The 20594-nt window shown below is 46.2% G+C and overlaps 1 protein-coding gene across 2 annotated transcripts in view; it reads right to left on the bottom strand.

Moving 5' to 3' along the window:
- Positions 1-18403, bottom strand: part of REEP3 (receptor accessory protein 3) — a 204206-nt gene extending 185803 nt beyond the window's left edge. Inside the window, exon 1 of one of the 2 annotated variants that reach the window (XM_073596249.1) lies at positions 18245-18403. In XM_073596249.1, the coding sequence (XP_073452350.1) occupies positions 18245-18276 (32 nt within the window). In that variant the 5' untranslated portion in view covers positions 18277-18403. Of the gene's footprint in view, positions 1-18139; positions 18205-18244 lie in introns of those variants that run through there. The other variant, XM_073596247.1, reaches the window with a different exon arrangement.
- Between the last annotated feature and the right edge of the window lie 2191 nt (positions 18404-20594).

The raw sequence follows: 20594 nt of genomic DNA on the forward strand, positions 1-20594 counted from the left end.
CCCCCCCCACACCACTTCTGGACATGTTTTTTTTTGGGGGGGGGGGGGTACCTGTTTTTGACAGGTACCTGCTCTCACTTCTGCTTGGATCACCATGCACCCCCACCACCACCACCATGTCTTGGCCCGCAGCCTTCTGGGACACGTCATGTCACAGGTCCCAAAAGGCTGCGGGATCATTCAAGAAGCTCAGTGTGGCTTGTGCATGTGCAGTGGGAAGCCAGCAGTGAAGCCGTAAGGAGTCACAGCCAGATTCCCTTAGATAAACATTCCAGTGCCAGGGAACCAATGAACCAACCAGGTGAGGACAGTTGTGGATCCCTGCACAGGTAAGTGGCCTTTTATTAAAAGTTAGCAGGTACAGTATTTGTATCTGCTGACTTCTCTTTTTTCTCTGTACATTAACCTGCATTTTTTTCAGTTGGTGACAGAGTTTTTTAAGCCAGAAATGTTTTTGTGCAGTGAAAGAAGAAGCAAGGAATTATATGGAGAGTGATGTCAATCCTCATATCAGTCAGGATTTAACAGCTGCCACGTTCCATACATAGATGTATCATTATCCACCCCAATGGAGTCTGTGAAGTTAAAAATAGGAGAGCTATACATTTCAATTCATTCCAAAAGAAAGGAGCAAAATGACCTGGAACCACTAGTCAAATAGGTACTGCATTTCCAAAAAGCAAAAAATTGTAACAAAACATTAAAGCAGGAATCTCCAAAACTTACTAAACAAAGGGCCAGTTTACTGTCCATCAGACTTTAGGGGGGGTGAGACTGTGGCCATTGGGAGTAGATAATGCATGAGGCTTGGTGGTCAGTGGGAGTATAAAAATACATAGCACCCCTGTGGCCAGTAGATGGAGTAATAGTGCCCCATAATTGGTATTAGCAGGTGGAATAATGCCACTAATGTTGGTGTCAGTGGGAGGAATAGTGCCCCATTGTTGGTGTAAGTGGAAGGAATAATTTTCCATCATTGGTGTCAGTAAAAGGAATAGTGCCGCATTGTTGGTGTCGGTGGGAGGAATAGTTCTCCATTATTGGTATCAGTAGAAGGAATAGTGCCCCATCATTGATGTCCTTGGGAAGAATATTGCCCCGCCATTGGTGGATTGATCAACATGGTACATTCAGCCTGTCCATTAACGGTTCGAACTGTCTATGGCCAGCCTTAGGCCCCTTTCACACTGGTGTGCTTTTGTTGCACTTTTCTAGGGTGACAAAAACGCATGAAAACAATTCCCTATTAAATCCTAAATAACTGTTTACACTGCAGGTGTGCTGCGCTTTGAAAAGTCCTGCATGCTGCATCTTAGGTGCAGTTTTTCAAAAGCACATGAAAAAGGCACCTTTTATTGTTAGTCAATGGGTATGCATCAAAATTGCATCAGTGTGAAAGTGACCGTAAGCTGCACAAAAATGAAATGCATCAGTATGAAAGGGACCTTGCTGAATATGCAGCTTCTTAGTCTTTTAATTCTTGTTCCAGTTTAAATTGGTGCCATGACCGCTGCCCCATGTTTCCTGTTTCAGGGTGGCTCCTTTCTCTTGTAGCAGCCTATGGAGCCATCTTTGCATGCAGAGGCTACAGTTGTGTCTCCCTACACTGTGCGCATCAATAGAAACATACAGCACTGTAGCCTAGGATGCCAAGGCATTCCACGCACCTCCCCCCTCCCTTCTCCCAACAGACTGGAGGCTGCACTATCCCACGGTAACTTTTTCTTGGGAAGACTGGAAGTTCAGGGAAGCAGCACAGAGAGAGCAGGAGCCAACAGCATTTACAGTTGTAAACTGCAAGTGGTGGGGTAAGAATTGTAACAATTTACTGGTGAATGTTTATTTTATTGTGCTCAATGTGTTAAAGGGGTTGTAAAGGCTTGTGTTTTTTCACCTTAATGCATCCTATGCATTAAGGTGAAAAAACACCTTGCAGTCACCGGCCCCCTAGCCCCCCCATTTTACTTACCTAAGCCCCCAATTTCCGTCCCCGCCGTCCTTCTCTCCACGGGTTCCTGGCTCTTGACTGGATAGATTGATAGCAGCGCAGCCATTGGTTCCCGCTGCTGTAAATCAAATCCAATGACGTGGCCCCTGGGGGGCAGGGCTGAGTCCTGCATTTGGCCTCTATGGATGCCGAATGCTGGACTCGGGAGCGCGCCCGCAAGGTAGCCCCCTCGGGAGAGAGCTTCTCCAAGGGGGTTATCTAATGCCGGGAGGAGCCGCAAGAGCCGCCGAGGGACCCCAGAATTGGATGTTTGGGACCACTCTGTGCAAAACGAGCTGCACAGTTGAGGTAAGTATGACATGTTTGTTATTTTTAAAAAAATAAAAAAAGATCCTTTAGTATCACTTTAAGCTAAAACAAACCCTAAAAGATTAATGCTACTATAAATGAGCTCCTTAGCTGTCTGTTGCAGAACAGAATCCAAACTTCCGGGACATATACACTCTACATAAACCCAGTGAATAATCTATATTATGAAGCAGGTTTGTACTTGCAACATTCCACATACTAACCCAGAAAGTAAACATTACATAACCCACGTGTGTCTGATCAGAAAAAGTTTTAAGCCAACAAAGGTGACAACGAGAACTTGTCTAGCAAGGTATTGTGAAATGAACTGCATTAATACAAGCCGCAAAACAAGACAGATGAGCCCAGATCATAAGATTTATTTATTATAGATGGCAGATAACAGGCTGCCACAAAGGAGCGGACGTCTCAGAATTTATGACAGCAGATGACACATCTACCCAGCCCTGTCATAAACATCACTGCCAAACCCAAGGTGATTTTTTTTTTTTTTTTTACCTGACTCAGAATACATTTGAAATTGATACTTTATAGAGAAAGCAATGTTCCCTCGCCCGTGATATAAAAGAAAACACCCTTAGTCTCGATTCACACAGGGGCAACACGACTTCAACGCGACTTTGCAACGCGACTTCAACCCGACTTCAACACGACTTGTGGATCCGACTTTCAATGAACGGGGATCCGACTTGGATCCCCGCCACTGTGTTTGGTATGAATCTTTAGGGGGAACTCCGCGCCAAATTTTAAATAAAAATCCGGCATGGGTTCCCCCCCCAGGAGCATGCCAGGCCCTTGGGTCTGGTATGGATCTTGAGGGGAACCCCCCTACGCCGAAAAGACGGCGTGGGGGGTCCCCCCCAATCCATACCAGACCCTTATCCGAGCACGCAGCCCGGCCGGACAGGAATGGGGGTGGGGACGAGCGAGCGCCCCCCCCCTCCTGAACCGTACCAGGCCGCATGCCCTCAACATGGGGGGGTTGGTGCCTTGGGGGAGGGGGGCGCGCAGCGGCCCCCCCACCCCAAAGCACCTTGTCCCCATGTTGATGAGGACAAGGGCCTCTTCCCGACAACCCTGGCCGTTGGTTGTCGGGGTCTGCGGGGGGGGGGCTTATCGGAATCCGGGAGCCCCCTTTAATAAGGGGGCCCCCAGATCCCGGCCCCCCACCCTATGTGAATGAGTATGGGGTACATCGTACCCCTACCCATTCACCTAGGAAAAAGTGTCAATTTAAAAAAAAAACACTACATAGATTTTTAAAGTATTTTATTAGACAGCTCCGGGGTCTTCTCCGACTTCGGGGGTCTCTCCGGTTCTTCTCCGCGCTCTCCGGGTCTTCTGCCGGGCTCCTCCGCTCTCTTCTGCCGCTCTTTTGCTAAAGCGGAGGAGCCCGGTCTTCCGTCTTCTGCCCTCTTTTCTTCTGATGTTGACACGACGCTCTCTCCGGCTAGAATGCTCTCTGTGCGCTCTGCTCTGACTTATATAGGCGGTGACCCCGCCCCCTTATGCCGTCACAGTCCCTGGGCATGCTGGGACTATGACTGCATAAGGGGGCGTGGTCATTGGGCGATGACCACGCCCCTAAAACGTCACAGTCCCAGCATGCCCAGGGACTGTGACGGCATAAGGGGGCGTGGTCACCACCTATATAAGTCAGAGCGGAGCGCTCAGAGTGCATTCCAGCCCCAGAGAGCGTCGTGTCAACATCAGGAGAAAAGAGGGCAGAAGACGGAAGACCGGGCTCCTCCGCTTTAGCAAAAGAGCGGCAGAAGAGAGCGGAGGAGCCCGGCAGAAGACCCGGAGAAGAACCGGAGAGACCCCCGAAGAGAAGAAGGCAGCAGACCGGGCTCCTCCGCTATAGCAAAAGAGCGGCAAAAGAGCAGAAAATAGCGGAGCAGCCCGGCAGAAGACCCGGAGAGCGCGGAGAAGACCCCCGAAGTCGGAAGAAGACCCCGGAGCTGTCTAATAAAATACTTTAAAAATCTATGTAGTGTTTTTTTTTTAAATTGACACTTTTTCCCTAGGTGAATGGGTAGGGGTACGATGTACCCCATACTCATTCACATAGGGTGGGGGGCCGGGATCTGGGGGCCCCCTTATTAAAGGGGGCTCCCGGATTCCGATAAGCCCTCCGCCCGCAGACCCCGACAACCAACGGCCAGGGTTGTCGGGAAGAGGCCCTTGTCCTCATCAACATGGGGACAAGGTGCTTTGGGGTGGGGGGGCCGCATGCCCCCTCCCCCAAGGCACCAACCTCCCCATGTTGAGGGCATGCGGCCTGGTATGGTTCAGGAGGGGGGGGCGCTCGCTCGTCCCCACCCCCATTCCTGTCCGGCAGGGCTGCGTGCTCGGATAAGGGTCTGGTATGGATTGGGGGGGACCCCCCACGCAGTTTTTTCGGTGTAGGGGGTTTCCCTCAAGGTCCATACCAGACCCAAGGGCCTGGTATGCCCCTGGAGGGGGAACCCATGCCGGATTTTTATTTAAAATTTGGCGCGGAGTTCCCCCTCAAGATCATCTGAGCACAAGTCGCATGCCGAAGTCGGATCATGCGAGACGGCGATCCGACTTCAATGATAGTCAATAGGCTGAAGTCGGATCAAAGTCGGATCAAAGTAGTACAGGGAGTACGCTCTGAAGTCGGAGCGACCTCAGTAGTGTCTATTAAGACGCTCCCATTCACTTAAATGTGAATCTCTTTCTGGGGCGACTTGGGGCGACTTGAGGGTGTACAAGTCGGATCCCAAGTCGCCCCAGTGTGAACCGAGCCTTAAAGAGGAATTCAGGTTATTTTGTGGGTTCAAAGAATACTAAAGTGCCAAAACTACCACTGTATAGTATGTGTCCTTAAAGTGTAAAAAGGAGGAAAAACCTGCGCTACCAAGCAATAAAATAATATAAGGTAACTGCAGCTGCAACAAATACCACAAATATCAATGAGGTGAAAAAAAACAAATAAAAGAAAAAATGTGCGCTTGCATAAATACTGTAGATACTTATCGCTATATTCCTGTATAATTACTACAAACACAGAGATGAAAATGAAAAGATTGATTCTAAAAAGGAAAAAATTCCAGAACAAAAATCGCTATGCTACACAGCAAGTAGCAGCATATGAATTAAATACGGATTAAATACTGATATATACACCCTTCAGTACAATTAAATAAAGTGCAAAAAATTAAGTGCAAACAATTAGTCCACCCAGGTGCATAATTGAGGATGTGGAATTTGAAAGAGGCGACATGAGTCGCAAAAATGCATGTCCACAGTTCATAAGTTGCATCCCATATATATGTATAGAGGAACAGGGAGACGTGAAGGGACTTCCAGCCACCAGTGAATCCAAGGGGTGATAGCAGATGTATCCTTACCAGACACGTTGGACCTCCTTTATAGCAAGGTCTTAGAGGCATGCAGATTTAGCCCTCTGCAGGGACAGGAGATGACAGCTCAACACGTGACCAGAGATGATTCCGACACTTCCGCGTTGATGTAAACACTCCCTCGTCACAGAACTACAATCCCACACCGAGCAAACCGCATCAGGACACTTCCGGGAGCACGGCTCAGCGGCACCGCCCACCTGGAGGAGTGACAGTCGCGTTCTTCTACATATTTTTGGTAAAAAAAAAAAATCGCAATAAGCGATCTGCAATTTTTATCAGGACTGCGACATTACGGCGGACAGATTGGACACTTTTGACACTATTTTGGGACCAGTGACATTTATACAGCGATCAGTGCTATAAAAATGCACTGATTACTGTGTAAATGTCACTGGCAGGGAAAGGGTTAACACTGGGGGGGCGATCAAGGGGTTAAATGTGTTCCCTAGGTGTGTTCTAACTGTGGGGGAGATGGGACTGACTAGGGGAGAAAACCAATTGGTGTTCCTATATGCTAGATCTGTCTCCTCTCCCCTGACAGGATGTGGTTCTGTGTGTTTACACACACAGATCCACGTTCCTGCTCTGTCACGAGCAATCGCGGGTGCCTGGTGGACATCGCGAACGCCGGGAATGCGCATCAGCTCCCCCTATACCGCTGAAAAGCCGAGGATGTCATATGGCGCCCGCCCGGGATGGGAGAGCCACCTTGCAGGCATCATATTACTATAGGCGGGATGGGAAGTGTTTAAAGTGTAAGTTCACCTTTACAGAAAATACTGTAAGGTGAACTTACACAGAACCCTGCATGGCGGCATTTGCCTGTTCTGAGCCCCGATATAGCCGACTCATAGCTCCGGCGCTTAAAAATCCTCTCAGCTTTCTCTCTTCTTCTTCCCCACTGAGAGGACAGGCTACGTGGCTTCTGATTGGTCCTCGCTGCCCATGTGATGGCGCCAACCAATTAGAATGCTCCTAAACATACCTCCTGATGGGGTACGTTTAGGAGATTAAGCCCTGGGGATTTCTAAGCCCCGGAGCCATGAGGCGGCTATACCGGGGGTCAGAGCGGGTGATCGCAGCCATACAGGTCAGCAGGACCTGGGGGGGTCTGAGGTGGGGGGTCCTGTGTAAGTTCACCTTACAGATTTTTCTTTCAATTAACTACAAACAATTGGAAAAACAGCCTAGAATGAGACTCTCCCAAAAAAGTTTAAAAGCAATACGAACTTTAAAAGCTGACTGGCTACCGCGTGCAGCTGCACCAGATTCTGAGTGCACCAGTTTTAGTAAATCTCCCCCCATAGTAAAATCTGAAATATTCAGAACCCTCATTCCTGCTCTGACCACTACTTTTACACAAAACATGTGTACATAAGCTTATATGAGATGTTTGTATTTCTACTGATGATGGGAAAAAGAAGTGTGGTCAATAATTATATAGGCCTACTATGCCTAAGGCTCCATTCACACTTGTTCAACGGATTATATCAAAAGAATAGGAATCCAATAGGACATGCAATTTAGCCCTGGCACCCCGGCGTGTCTTCTGGATTCTCCAAGGGTGCCTTGGGTGAATGCCTAAAAAATGCCTTAAAGTTGCCCAATTATTGTCAACTAGCCAGTGGGTGGATCAAACTTGCCTTTTTTGTTACACAAAGCCACAGGTTTTTATTGTGCAGCACTAGAACCATGGGCATCATGCAGGCCAGCTGCCATCATAGGTTGAGGATGTTGAGCACCTGAGGACATCCTTGTTTGCCCTTTCCCTGCCCCTCTGGGGTCACCTTAACTGAATAAGGGACAGAAACTGAGGGAGAAGAGAAAAGCTGAAATACTTGTCAGTACCGGTGTGTTGGGTGTCCTGCATGTGTAGAGGCCTCCTCATTATGTAAAACTATTAGTTTGGGTTTTATTTTTTACATTTTAAAATGGGGTGCCTCAAGATTGCACATAATTTTAAAGGGTGCCTTGCCTGAAAAAAGTTTGCGAAACACTGGTATAAATCATACTGATCTCAATACTCATGACTCTTACCTGTTCTCCTTAAAAGGCCTACTATCTCTAAATTAAGCAAGTATCGTTAACAGCAGTGGCGTAGCGTGTGTTGTCAGCGCCCGGGGCAAGGCAAGTAATTTGCGCCCCCTAACTTGCGGACTTTTAGCACTCCCTGAGTCCTGTCCCTTCCCTTCCTACAATAGTACTAACCAACCTGATTCCTATACTGACCACTACACTACACTGTCCACTATACTGTCCACTGCACTACACTGACCACTATACTGACCACTATACTGTCAACTACACTGACCACTATACTGTCAACTACACTATACTGTCCACTATACTGACCACTACATGATACTATCCACTATACTGACCACTACACTATACTACACTGACCACAATACGGACCACTACACTATCCTACCTACAGTATTCCTATACTGACCACTACACTGCATGACTCTAGCTGCTCTTCTACTCTCTCTCTCTCTCTCTCTGGCTGCTCCCTCTCCCCAGACCATGCCCCCCCCCTCCCTCCAGGGCCAGCAACATGACTCTCATGTTGGAGGGAGTCTCACCTTCTCTTCTTTATTCTCCATCGGTCCGGAGGAGGAGGAGAAGAAAGCGGTGGCTCACAATCTTGATTTCTTGTGTCCCCCGCGCTCCGCCATGTTCAGACACCTACGCCCTGTGATTGGGCGTATGGGGTAATGTGTGGTGGCGGGGCTGTTAATGATTGCGGTTGCTCCTGGAGTCACACCTCAGCACATGACCACATTCGCCCAATTACAGGGTGCCAGAGACTAAACATGTGCAGAGGCGGGACTCCAGGATCTACCGCCATCGTGGACAGGCCAGCCCCGCCACCGCACATGACCCCATACGCCCAATTACAGGGCAGAGACTGAACATGGCAGCCAGAGCGTGGGGACACAGGAAAGTTAATTCAGAAGGAGGCAGCCAGAATTTCCTAAGTAACCCTGCACATTTAATTTAAAAGAAAAAAATAGAAGGTAAATATATGGGGGTCAGAGGACACCCCTTGCCAAGACACTATCAACTTTTCCCCCATCCTTAATTCATTTTTGTACAGATCTTGTCTTCTGCTCACTCTGTGACTGGACAGGACAGTGAAAGAAGAAGCAGCAGACTGATAAGCTCATCTCTCTGTCACTATGCTCTTTCCTGCCACCAGCATGTTTTTGTTTAGTACATGAGCACTGAAGCATACTGGGGCGGCACAGTGGTCTAGTGGGTAGCACTCTCGCCTAGCAGTAAGAAGGGTCGCTGGTTCAAATCTTAACCACGACACTACCTGCCTGGAGTTTGCATGTTCTCCCTGTGCCTGCGTGGGTTTCCTCCGGGTACTCCGGTTTCCTCCCACACTCCAAAGACATGCTGGTAGGTTAATTGGATCCTGTCTAAATTGCCCCTAGTATGTATGAGAGTTAGGGACCTTAGATTGTAAGCTCCTTGAGGGTAGGGACTGATGTGAATGTACAATGGATATGTAAAGCGCTGCGTAAATTGACGGCGCTATATAAGTACCTGAAATAAATAAATAAATAAATGTTTGGCTCCTTGTGCTTATTCTCCCTCTCCCGGTCTGAGCTCTACACTAGATTGCAATAAGCTGCTACCAAGTCAAACTCTACTTACACTTGCATTCTAAACAAAATGTAATGAGGTTTTAAAGAAAGCTGCACTACATAACTCCACTGCATAGAGCTACCTTATTCCCAGCAATTGCCTGTTCTGGGAACACCTATTGCTGCCCATGTGAATCTGTAGGCTAGGTGATCCCAATACAGCCTATTCTTGTTTTCTCATTTCCAGAAACATGCAAATAAATTGCAAACACAGAATCAGGGGACAAGAGCTGCAATCTTCTCTGGCAAATACAGTGTATGACTTGTTACAGTGGGGTTGATATACTAAAACTGGAGAGTGCGAAATATGGTGCAGCTCTGCATGGTAGCCAATCAGCTTCTAAATTCAGCTTGTTTAATTGAGCTTTGATTAAAAAAACTTGGAAGCTGATTGGTTTCTTCAGAGCTGCACCAGATTTTGCACTCTCCAGTTTTAATAAATCAACCCCACTGTTTCCCAACAATCGGAGAACGTGAACTAGACCCTCACACTGCAATACTGTACAATTTTTTCGGCTGGCAACCTTTTGTGGTGTCATTTTAATGTAAAAAAAAAAAAACTGTCAGATAGACTAACCCAAGTCTGTGCCAGGGATCAAATGAGCAGATCAGGAGAACTCTTGATGAAGCAAATTTCTGGATTATTAAAGTGGTTGTAAACCCACTAACTTTAAAAAAAAAAAAAAACTGCAAGTCAAAGGCATAATGAGCTACTATGGCACAAAACTGCAAGTCAAAGGCATAATGAGCTACAAAGGCATAATGAGCTACTAGCTATGCATAGCATACTAGCTCATTCTGAATTACTTACCTTAGATCGAAGCCCCCGCAGCGGTCCTCGTACAGCGCTCTGGCTGGCGACATCGCTCCCGGAGTTATTCCCGGGTATCGCGGGCTCTGGCGCTGTGATTGGCCGGAGCCGCGATTACATCACTTCTGCACATGTGCGTGGGAGCCGCTGGTAACGGCACACAAACAGAAGTAACGGCACGTACGTGCCGTTGCTTCAGTGCGCATGTGCCAATGACGTTGGCACATGCAGATACAGGGGATATCTCCTAAACCTGCACGGGGTAGCTACAGGTAAGCCTTATTATAGGCTTATGCCGCGTACACACGACCGGACTTTCCGTCAGAATAAACTCTGACAGTCTTTCCGACGGAGTTCCGCTGAAACGGACTTGCCTACACACAATCACACCAAAGTAGAACGCGATGACGTATGATAGGACTAGAAAAGGAAGTTCAATAGCCAGTAGCCAATAGCTTCCCTTGTGTCGTTTTTGGTCCGCCGGAATAGCATACAGACGAGCGGTTTTCCCGATAGGAATTGATTCTGTCGGAAAGATTTAAAACATGTTCTATTTCTAGGTCCATCAGAATATATATATATGAAATTATTCCATCTGACCTTTTCTGCCGGAAAGTCCGGTCATGTGTACGCGGCATTACCTGTAGTGAAAAATGGTTGTAAAGGGTTTACAACCACTTTAACTTCTTTCTGGTTCTGACTTTACAGTTGCGGTATCCTGTGACAGTTAGCTGCAGATCACTGATTGGTTTCATTTGTTTCATGACGTTGTTAGAAATAGATTTGTGACAGGTCTATAGTCTGTGCAGTCCTGACTCAACCACTAAGAACAGCTGGGAACTATTCATGGTCCACAAGGACAAATTAGTCTGACACCGTGTGGGGTAAAAGGTCACATAGAACTTCACACCTGTCATGTGCAAAAGACAGATTATCTCAACCAGGGTTCCTTCAGACATAACCAGGGGTTCTTTAAGCAGTGAGTAGTAATACATTATCTCTGATCTACACTGAGCATAAATTTAAAGCTGAACTTCAGGTTTTTTGTTTTGTTTTTGCATAGTTACATTAGTCCAGCTTGGACCAATGTACATACACATATTCCATACCTGGCTGATCCTTGGAAAAGTGGAGAAGTACTATAGTAAATGACACTACTACAAGGAGCCTCGCTGTTTTCCCAGGCCTATGCCAAGAGATTGCCCTGCTACATAGTAACTACATGGGGGGGTTGCTCACCCAGCGTGCGTGCCATTCACAGAATGCTAGAGCTGCATGATTAATCATCAAGAATCGTAATCGCGACTTTTGCCCCATTGCGATCTTGACGAAAGTGTTTCACGATTCTTGCTATGCAAAGAATTCTCTCTGCTCTTCTGAAGCCACAGCCCTCAAAAGAAAGGAAAAAAAATGGGCAGTCTGCCAAGAATCACAACATTCTTTAGCAGTGGAACTAAATATAAACATTGTAACAATTTGTCAAAGGAATAGACTTTGAGTGTAAGTGAGGAAAGTTTAACCACTTAAACACTAAACCTTTTTCTGACATTTGTTGGTTTCAAGTTAAAATAATTTTTTTTTGCTAGAAAATTACTTAGAACCCCCAAACATTATACATATATATTTTTTAGTAGAGACCCTAGATAATAAAATGGTGGTTGTTGCAATATTTTATGTCACACTGTATTTGCGCAGCGGTCTTTCAAATGCAATTTTTTTGATAAAAATATTACTTTAATGAATTAAAAAAAAAAAAAAAAAAAAAAAACTAACCCATAAAGTTAGCCAAATTTCTTTTGTATAATACATCGCGAGAATCGTGATCTTTTTATTCTAAGCAAAAAAATTGTGATTCTCATTTTGGCCAGAATCGTGCAGCTCTACGGAATTCTTTGCATTTTCACAATCAATTTAAAGCACTCTCTGATATGACCAGGTAGAGAATTGGGGTGGTGATGCCACGATCACTCACAAAATCACCTCCTGATTTAAAGTGACACTAAACCTTCAGGGTTTTTTTTTGTTTTTTTTTTTAATAACAAACATTTCATACTTACCTCCACTGTGCCGTTCATTTTGCACAGTGTGGCCCCAAACTTTGTCTTCAGGGGGCCCCCGGCGGCGCTCGTGGCTCCTCCTCGCATCAGTAAACCCACCGGGAGAAGCGCTCTCCAGGAGGTTACCTTGCGGGCGTGCTCCCGAGTCCAGCATTTGCGTCTATAGACACAGAATGCTGGACTCGGCCCAACCCCCCGGCGCCCACACCATTGTATTTGATTGACAGCAGCTGGAGCCAATGGCTGCACTGCTATCAATCTATCCAAACAAGAGCCGAGAACTCCGGGCAGAAAGGAAGAGTGTGTCTCTGCCGAGGGATCAAAGGGCTCAGGTGAGTAAAACGGGGGGCTGTGGGGCCGGTCAGTGTCAGAAGTTTTTTCACCTTAATGCATAGGATGCATTAAGGTGAAAAAACACGGGGGTTTACAACCCTTTTAAGCTGACCATAGATGGTTACGTTTTTTCCTTCAGCCCCTTGAACAGATTCCTCCCTCCACACAAACGAGGTGCCTCCACGAGACATTGTATTCTGACAGTGGGACCTGGCACTTTCAGAATACACTGATTAGCGGCTGCAGCACTCTTCAGAACCTTTAGACGTTTGGTGCTCTTTCTGGCTCAACCACGCCTGGGCCTTTCAAGTTGAGTGAACCCTATCTCTAGGGGTGCTCCCCATTTTGTGGAAAGCTGCCGAATCTAAGCCATTAAGCTCATGTGAATTTCTATTTCTACTGTCTATAGATCTATATCCAAAACCTCGCTTCTACTTGTTCTTCAAATCACCAAGCACCAGTGCTGCTACATTAGAGGAAAGGGAGCCAGTCAAAGGCCCCATTCACTTGTAAATGGGGTAGGTAGCAACAATGTGTGGGACCCAGCAGGGATTCCCAGTGATCATGAGTAACTACATGTGAGCAGCCGCGATTAGTTGCGGGAGCTTTCAATGGAGCTGCCACCCACAGCTTACTGCCAGGTCTCCTGCATGTAATCACAAACGGCCCTATTCACAAGTGTGAATGAGGCCAAATCCATAGCTGTCTAATAGGTTTTTTTCTTTTCTCCAATACAAGGAGAAGCACAGGCACCTTCTAAGTGTAGCTGTATAGAAATAATTTTTTGCATAAAAAATAAGAACGACTCACAAGTGTAGTCTAAAGTCAGGCATGTACAGTAGCTCATAGCACTGTGTGGGATGGTCCTTGGCAACGCAATCCGGTGGGTCCACAAGGGACAGTGTCATCTGTCAAGTCGTGCTGGGTGGCTGGCACAGGTGGATTCCGGCACTTCCTAGTCGGTGGAACAAACTTGCAGAGTGGGGATGACGTCACTTCCTGGATGCAGCATAGGGATGTATCAGTATTGGCAACATGTTTGCGGAGTGTGCGCTTCTTCTTCAGGCCTTAATTGAGCCATTTGTCTCTTTTCTCTAATGGCCAAACAGAGTGGTGAGAGAGTGAAAAGAGGAAAAATATGCTCCTCTGGGGAGCATGGCTGGTAATTGAACCTGTTGCTTTGTATTCCATGGACAAAGCACAGGCTCCCTTTGAATAGTCATATCCAAAATATAGACTCTTTCAAATATTCAAGCACATGAATTTTCAGTGAACACATCCCGAAGAAATGTTCATTGCCTTGAATATATATGAAATGCATGACACTACATATGCTCATCAGTGAAGATGAAAGAAGCCAAGCATTCCAGTGTAGATGTATCCCTAGTCCTTCTCTATTAATAACCTGTAACCACTAACACCATGCAAACTATTCTACTGTACTACATCATCACTACTTTTAAGCAGCTGTCAACTTCAAGGCAAATGTCCAGCAACAAATGACACCCATCACATCCGAAACAACTGATTTACACATTTCAGGAACACACCTTTACAAAAAGGAGGCCAAAAAAGTTTTTAAAATGAAGGACCAACAAAGTTCTAAACAGTGTCAACTCTGCAAGGCATTTCTAAACATAGAAACTCTGTAAATATATGTTAAGGGTGTGTGTCAATAGTAATATCAACTGAGATAAAACATAAACGTTGAAGGCAAATACAACAGAAAGTTACAAGCTATCCTTCAGAGTTACATAAACAAAAGACATCTGAAAGCCTCTATCATTCATAATATGAACATTTCATTGATACATTTTGAAAGAGTAGCTCTACTAGTCTGAAGCATAGGAGTGATTTACTAAATAGGCTGTTCACTTTGCAGAATTTTCCCTTAGCTTAGTGCACGTGGTGAAAATTCACTTTGCAAGAAATACCCAATCACATGCAAGGAAAATTTTTAAAAATATTATTTTTGCTCACACATGATTGGATGCTGGAAGTCAGCAGAACTTTACCTCATTCACTATGCTAAAGGGAAAATTCCCCTGCAAAGTGAGCAGCCTATTTTCCTTTAGCATATCAACCCCTTTGTGAATAGGAACTTTCATCGTGTAGCAGGTAGGTACAACCTAAAGTGGAACTTCACTCGCTCAATCAACATTGACGATTTTAATCCTTATTATTATTATTGTTATTATTACACAAGATTTATACAGCGCCAACAGTTTGCACAGTGTTTTACAATGTAGAGGGGGGACAGAACAATCGCAATAGAGTTCAATACAGAAGAGATGGGAGGGCCCTGTTCACGGAGCTTGCAATCTAAAGCTGCTAGCATTAGTAAATGGATAGGAACAGATATCATATTTACTATTTTTTTTTAAAGCAGAGTTCCACCCAAAAGTGGAACTTCCACTCATTTGTCTCCTTCCCCCATCCAGTGCCCCTTTTGGCAACTTTCGGGGGGGGGGTGGGTACCTGTCACCTGTCTTTGACAGGTATCCTGTCCCCACTTCCAGGAGACCGGGACACAGTGAATTACGTCAGCAGCTCGGCTCCCTCCTCCTCCTTCCCCCGCTGCCGGGCCAGTAGGAGAGCGCAACGGTGCCTCGCGCATGAGCAGTAGGGACCCGGTGGGAGGCCGTAATGCTTCACTACCGGGTTCCCTTACTAGTAATGGCGGTGCCAGCACTCGACAGCTGATGGAAACATCAGCTGCGGTGCCGACATCGCTGGACTACAGGACAGGTAACTGTCCTATTATTAAAAGTCAGCAGCTACAGTATGTTAGCTGCTGGCTTTTAATTTTTGCAGGGGTGGGCAGACCTCCGCTTTAAGTTTCTTCAGTTACTTCCTGGTTTCTTGTCTTGGCAAATGATGCCATACATCCCAGGAGTCTTCTGGAGGGGAGGAGGGGGTTTCTCAACTAAGCACACCCTCCTGCTTATATGCCTGAACTAAAGGCAGATGGATTCCAGGAAGTAAATGCTACATGAATCATCTTCCCTTACTCAAGATGGCCATAGGCAGAAATGCTAAGGGATTGTTTTTCAGTGTAATTTCTCAGCAAAAAAAGCATGGAGACATGGATGGATGGGTGAGTTTGCTTTGAATATTAAAAATGAATGAAATCGTTTTCATTTGTGGTGCTTAGACGCAGTGTAGTTCTGCTTTAAAGCTGCCATACACAGCAGTTTAACAGGCCAAAAAAAATGGAGCAATGGGTGACCTTGTTGGCACCACCTAGCTTGACAAACGTTGACTGAGCCAAGCCAAGAAGCCAGATGAAAATGATGGGCCGCACAGCATCTAATCAGATGCAGTCATTCTTTGGGTATTCTGACAGCTACTGAGGTCAGTTGTCAGAATGCATAGCCACCAGGGGTGGTTCCTTCATCCACAGCTGAACAGCTAATATGTGAATGGAAAAATCTGCTAGATTCCTTTTATTCAGCCTACAGTTTAAACAGTGTTTAATAGGTGTATTGTCAGCTTTATTCCCAAAGCACCTGTGGAGCCCTAAAACCCAAGCTCTTTATTATGCTAAGGTTAACTTCACTTAAGCAGTCAGCATGTGGCCTCAACCCCTCCAGTGTCAAGGGCCTTCTGGTCAGTGAGGTCGCCCATTGTAGTGGCAGGCCAATAAAGAAGGCATAGGATGGATGGGTCGAGTCAAGAACCAATTTCCTAGTTTGTGTGGGCTTTGACAAAACTGGAGCCGTTTTCTAATGTTCCTGTTAACAATGCTTGTGACTGGTAGACGTTTGATTTAAAAACACAGTAGAACATGCCTGGAATGTTATGTGATGATTCAGCTAATTACAGACATCGATACTGCCCAGCCTACTCTTTAATAGGCCAGTAGAACATGAATGGTGGCCTTGGTTGACCATTCACGGTAAAGTCTAGTACACACTATCAGGTTTTTTTTGTTCAACCAGCTCAGGTCGGAACCAATGTACTAACGATCTAACGGCCCCCTGCCAGAACACTCTGGTCGGTGCTATCTGCCATTGGCTGAGAGTGCTGATCGGGAGACGGACGACTGCTGGTTTTCCAGCATGCTCATCCGACAGAAGCTGGCCAAGTGGCTGGCTTCTGTCAGACCAGCTGCCATGCACACAAGCTGAATGTTAGCCGTTTTTTATTGAACGGCCAATGTCGCCCGACATTCGGCCTGTGTGTACTAGGCTTTAGGCCTCCACAGATGGATCAGAGATCCACACTGCAGACATCTCCACTGCCATCTTATCTGGAGAAGAGTAATGGCAATCAGACAAGGTTTTCCAATGTGCCTTGTTGCCATTTTCCCAGAGGAGCTGCTGGTGGCATTTGACATAGACATCAGGTTACCATCCACTCCAGTCAAAAAATGGCAATATTAGGAAAATGTATTCTACTGATTATGGCAGCTGTTCTCAACTAGGATTCTGTGGAATCCTAGGGTTCCTCCAAAAGTTTCTATGGGTTTCTTGAACAATGAACAACTTCTGCTTTTTAGATGTGTAACCACTGACAACAATTATCTTTTTAGTCATCTGTAATGGGGGGTTCTTCACAAATGTAAGGAACATCCTCTTCATGGTGCCCATCACCTGAGCTGTAGATATAATAATTATTAGCGATAGTTCCTGGGCCTGGAAAGTTAGCTGTGTTAAAAGGGTTGAGAAATGCTTGTCTATGGGCACATTATACCAAACATCACGGAACTTCAGACTACGGTGGCAAAGTTCATATAACATATGTTACAGATAGCCTAAAAACCCACTTCCACATCTCCAGAGATATATTTTGTACTACAACCAGGGTTTAATAGAACACACCACAATTGTAGTATTTACGAATGACACACAGACTATAGTTGGTAGATCCTCTCCGTACACTCCACACCTTTAATTGTAACATAATACAAAATACAATCGTGAAGATTAAAGCCCAACAGAAGATGAAAGCCAAACACGGTCAACTTATCGGCGCAGCCGTAGAAAACTTGTCGCACAAGTGGCTCCTCGCTCAGCAGGCCCCGACCTATACAACCAGCCCACAAATCTCATCCTTGGATTCCTCCGATGACGGGAAACATTAAAGTGATAAAAATAAGCTTTATATAACGTGCCACCTCCACGCCATCATCAGGAACAATCTGTGCGTAGGGGGAAAGAGGAACATCCACACCACCATCCACAAATACCATCATCATTAACTCTCTACTGTCCTCCCTCATCATCATCATCATTATACAAGAAGTTACACATCTGCAACATTGTTACTACACAAAGATAACAGAGAGAGAGAGGTATATAGAGAGAGGTATATAGAGAGAGGCATATAGAGAGGTATATAGAGAGGTATATAGAGAGGTATATAGAGAGAGAGGTATATAGAGAGAGGTATATAGAGAGGTATATAGAGAGAGAGGTATATAGAGAGAGGTATATAGAGAGGGGTATATAGAGAGAGGTATATAGAGAGAGAGGTATATAGAGAGGGGTATATAGAGAGGGGTATATAGAGAGGTATATAGAGAGGTATATAGAGATATGGAAGGAAAACATAGAGTCAGTGATCATTACCTATATACATGTACATAAGGTGAGGGAGGGCCTCCATCATCCACAGACATACAATGCCGGGATGCTGGCAGCCTCCTGCAAAGAGGATAATGTGGGATGACTTACACCACGGCCTTAGAAATGATCCACGACACCATCTTGCTGGCAGAGCTGGCACCGCCCGGGATCTAGCCTGGTAGAGGTGCCCCCCCCCTCCCCCTCGGGCACCGGAGAGTCCTCCCCCTGCTCGTGTCCCCGTGCCCCCCTCCCTCGCCCAGGGCACAGTCACGATGCAGTGTTGTTGGTCCCGGGGAACTATCCCTACGTCACCCGCCCCACTCCCCAAATCTAAGGCTTGGAAGGAGGAAAATAGGGAACGGCGAATACCCCGCCCCTCTGCGCCCTTCCGAGCTCACCGATTGGCTGTGGGCGGAGTTCCTGGCCCTGTGCCCTGGCAGCGCAGTGCGGGGAGGGCGGGCTGTGCGGGGTGACAGGTGAGATCAGTGGGGGGGGGGCACCGTATAATAGGGGAGCGCAGGATGGAGGGCACAGGATGGAAGCCTCACTGATCACTCCTCATGTCCCACTTTGTAACATACACCGATCAACCATAACATTATGACCACTGAGCAGTGCTGCCAATCTACTCAGATTGCTATATACTGGCACAGCCAAGTCTTTACTGGCATTTCCACAAATTACAGTTTTAAGTGCAAATTTCAATATTTAGGCTACAAACAAGGACAATATGCTCTTAGCAATGTGATTAGATATGAGGGCCAGTACACACCTCATGCAGTCCTGTGCGTTTTTTTTTTTTCTGCGTCAAAAATGCATGTAAAATAGGTTATATGGTTTTCAATGGCATAGTTCACACCAGGGCTTGGAGTTTCAGTGCAATCCAGTTCCAGAAAAAAAAAGTAGAACGTGCTGCATTTTCTTTCCTTCACTGGACTGTACAAGAACGCTGTAAAATGCACCAAAAACGCACTGGAACACACACGTCGTTATTCAAAGTGGAGTTCCGTCCGTTTTTTAGTTTATTAAAAGTCAGCAGCTACAAAAAGCATAGCTTAATAAAACGACACCTGTCCCACGGTCCAGGGATGTGGCCTACCGGAGCCTCGCTCCTCTCCCCCTCCTCACTTCAGCGCCATCATAGCAACTGTGGGCACCCGGCCTTTACAGCTTCACGGCCGGGCGCTCACTGCACATTCGTGAGTCGCGCTGCATTCTGCTATTGGCCAGCGGATCTTCTGGGACCTGTGTTGTGTCCCAGAAGATCGCTGGCAGGGAGGGGCCGCCTAGGGTGAGAGGAGGAGTCGTCTAGGCGGCTGAGAACAGAAAGAAGGAAGTGGGACAGGAAGTCCCACTAAAAAGAGGACACACACTCCCCTCCAAAAAAATGACATGCCAAATGTGGCATGTCAGGGGGCAAGGAGTGCTTAAAGCGGAAGTTCCACTTCTGGGTGGAACTCCGCTTTAACCACTTCAGCCCCGGAAGATTTTCCCCCTTAATGACCAGGCCATTTTTTGCGATACGGCACTGCATCACTTTAACTGACAATTGCGCGGTCATGCGATGCTGTACCCAAACAAAATTGACGTCCTTCTTTTCCACAAATAGAGCTTTCTTTTGGTGGTATTTGATCACCTCTGCAGTTTTTATATTTTGCGCTATAAACAAAAAACGCATCAATTTTGAAAAAAATAAAAAAAAAAACAATACTTTTTACTTTTTGCTATAATAAATATCCCAAAAAATAAATAAATAAAACAAATTTCTTCATCAGTTTAGGCCATTATGTATTCTTCTACATCTTTTTGGTAAAAAAATCGCAATAAGCATATATTGATTGGTTTGCGCAAAAGTTATAGCGTCTACAAATTAGGGGATAGATTTATGGAATTTTTATTATTATGTAGCGCTGGTAGATTTACAATCTACCGCAGGTTAGGTAAATTTAGTAAATTGTGCGTTAGGAAGGTTAAAAGTTCACCTCTGTTCCAGCTTGGCTGACGTTGTGTGTGCTTCCGTGCTGACCGGCAGGGATGGACTGGCCATCGGGTCTACCGGGAGTTTCCCGGTGGGCCGATGGCTCAGTGGGCCGGTTTCAGCGGGCGCCTATTGCATCGGAGACCCGCATTGATCTACCCGTCAATCGCCGACAGCTGGCGCCTGACGGGTAGATCGAGATTTAGCCAGCATGCAGAGTAGCGCAGGAAGTGTCTGTGATAGGTTCTCTCTCATGTCATGCTGCTCCCATCACAGACGCTTCCTGTGCTACTCTGCATGCTGGCTAGTAAACAATGTGCCCCATAATGGGCCCTGATGTACCCCATAATGTGCCATGTGCCATAATGTGCCCCAAGCCCTGATGTGCCCCCATGTGGTATGTGCCCTGATGTGCCCTAATGTGCCCCATGCCCTAATGTGCTATGTACCCTGATTTGCCCTGATGTGTTGTGCCCTGGG

The sequence above is a fragment of the Aquarana catesbeiana genome, linkage group LG08 (assembly GCF_042186555.1).
Source record: "Aquarana catesbeiana isolate 2022-GZ linkage group LG08, ASM4218655v1, whole genome shotgun sequence".
In the NCBI taxonomy this organism is placed as follows: Eukaryota; Metazoa; Chordata; class Amphibia; order Anura; family Ranidae; genus Aquarana; species Aquarana catesbeiana.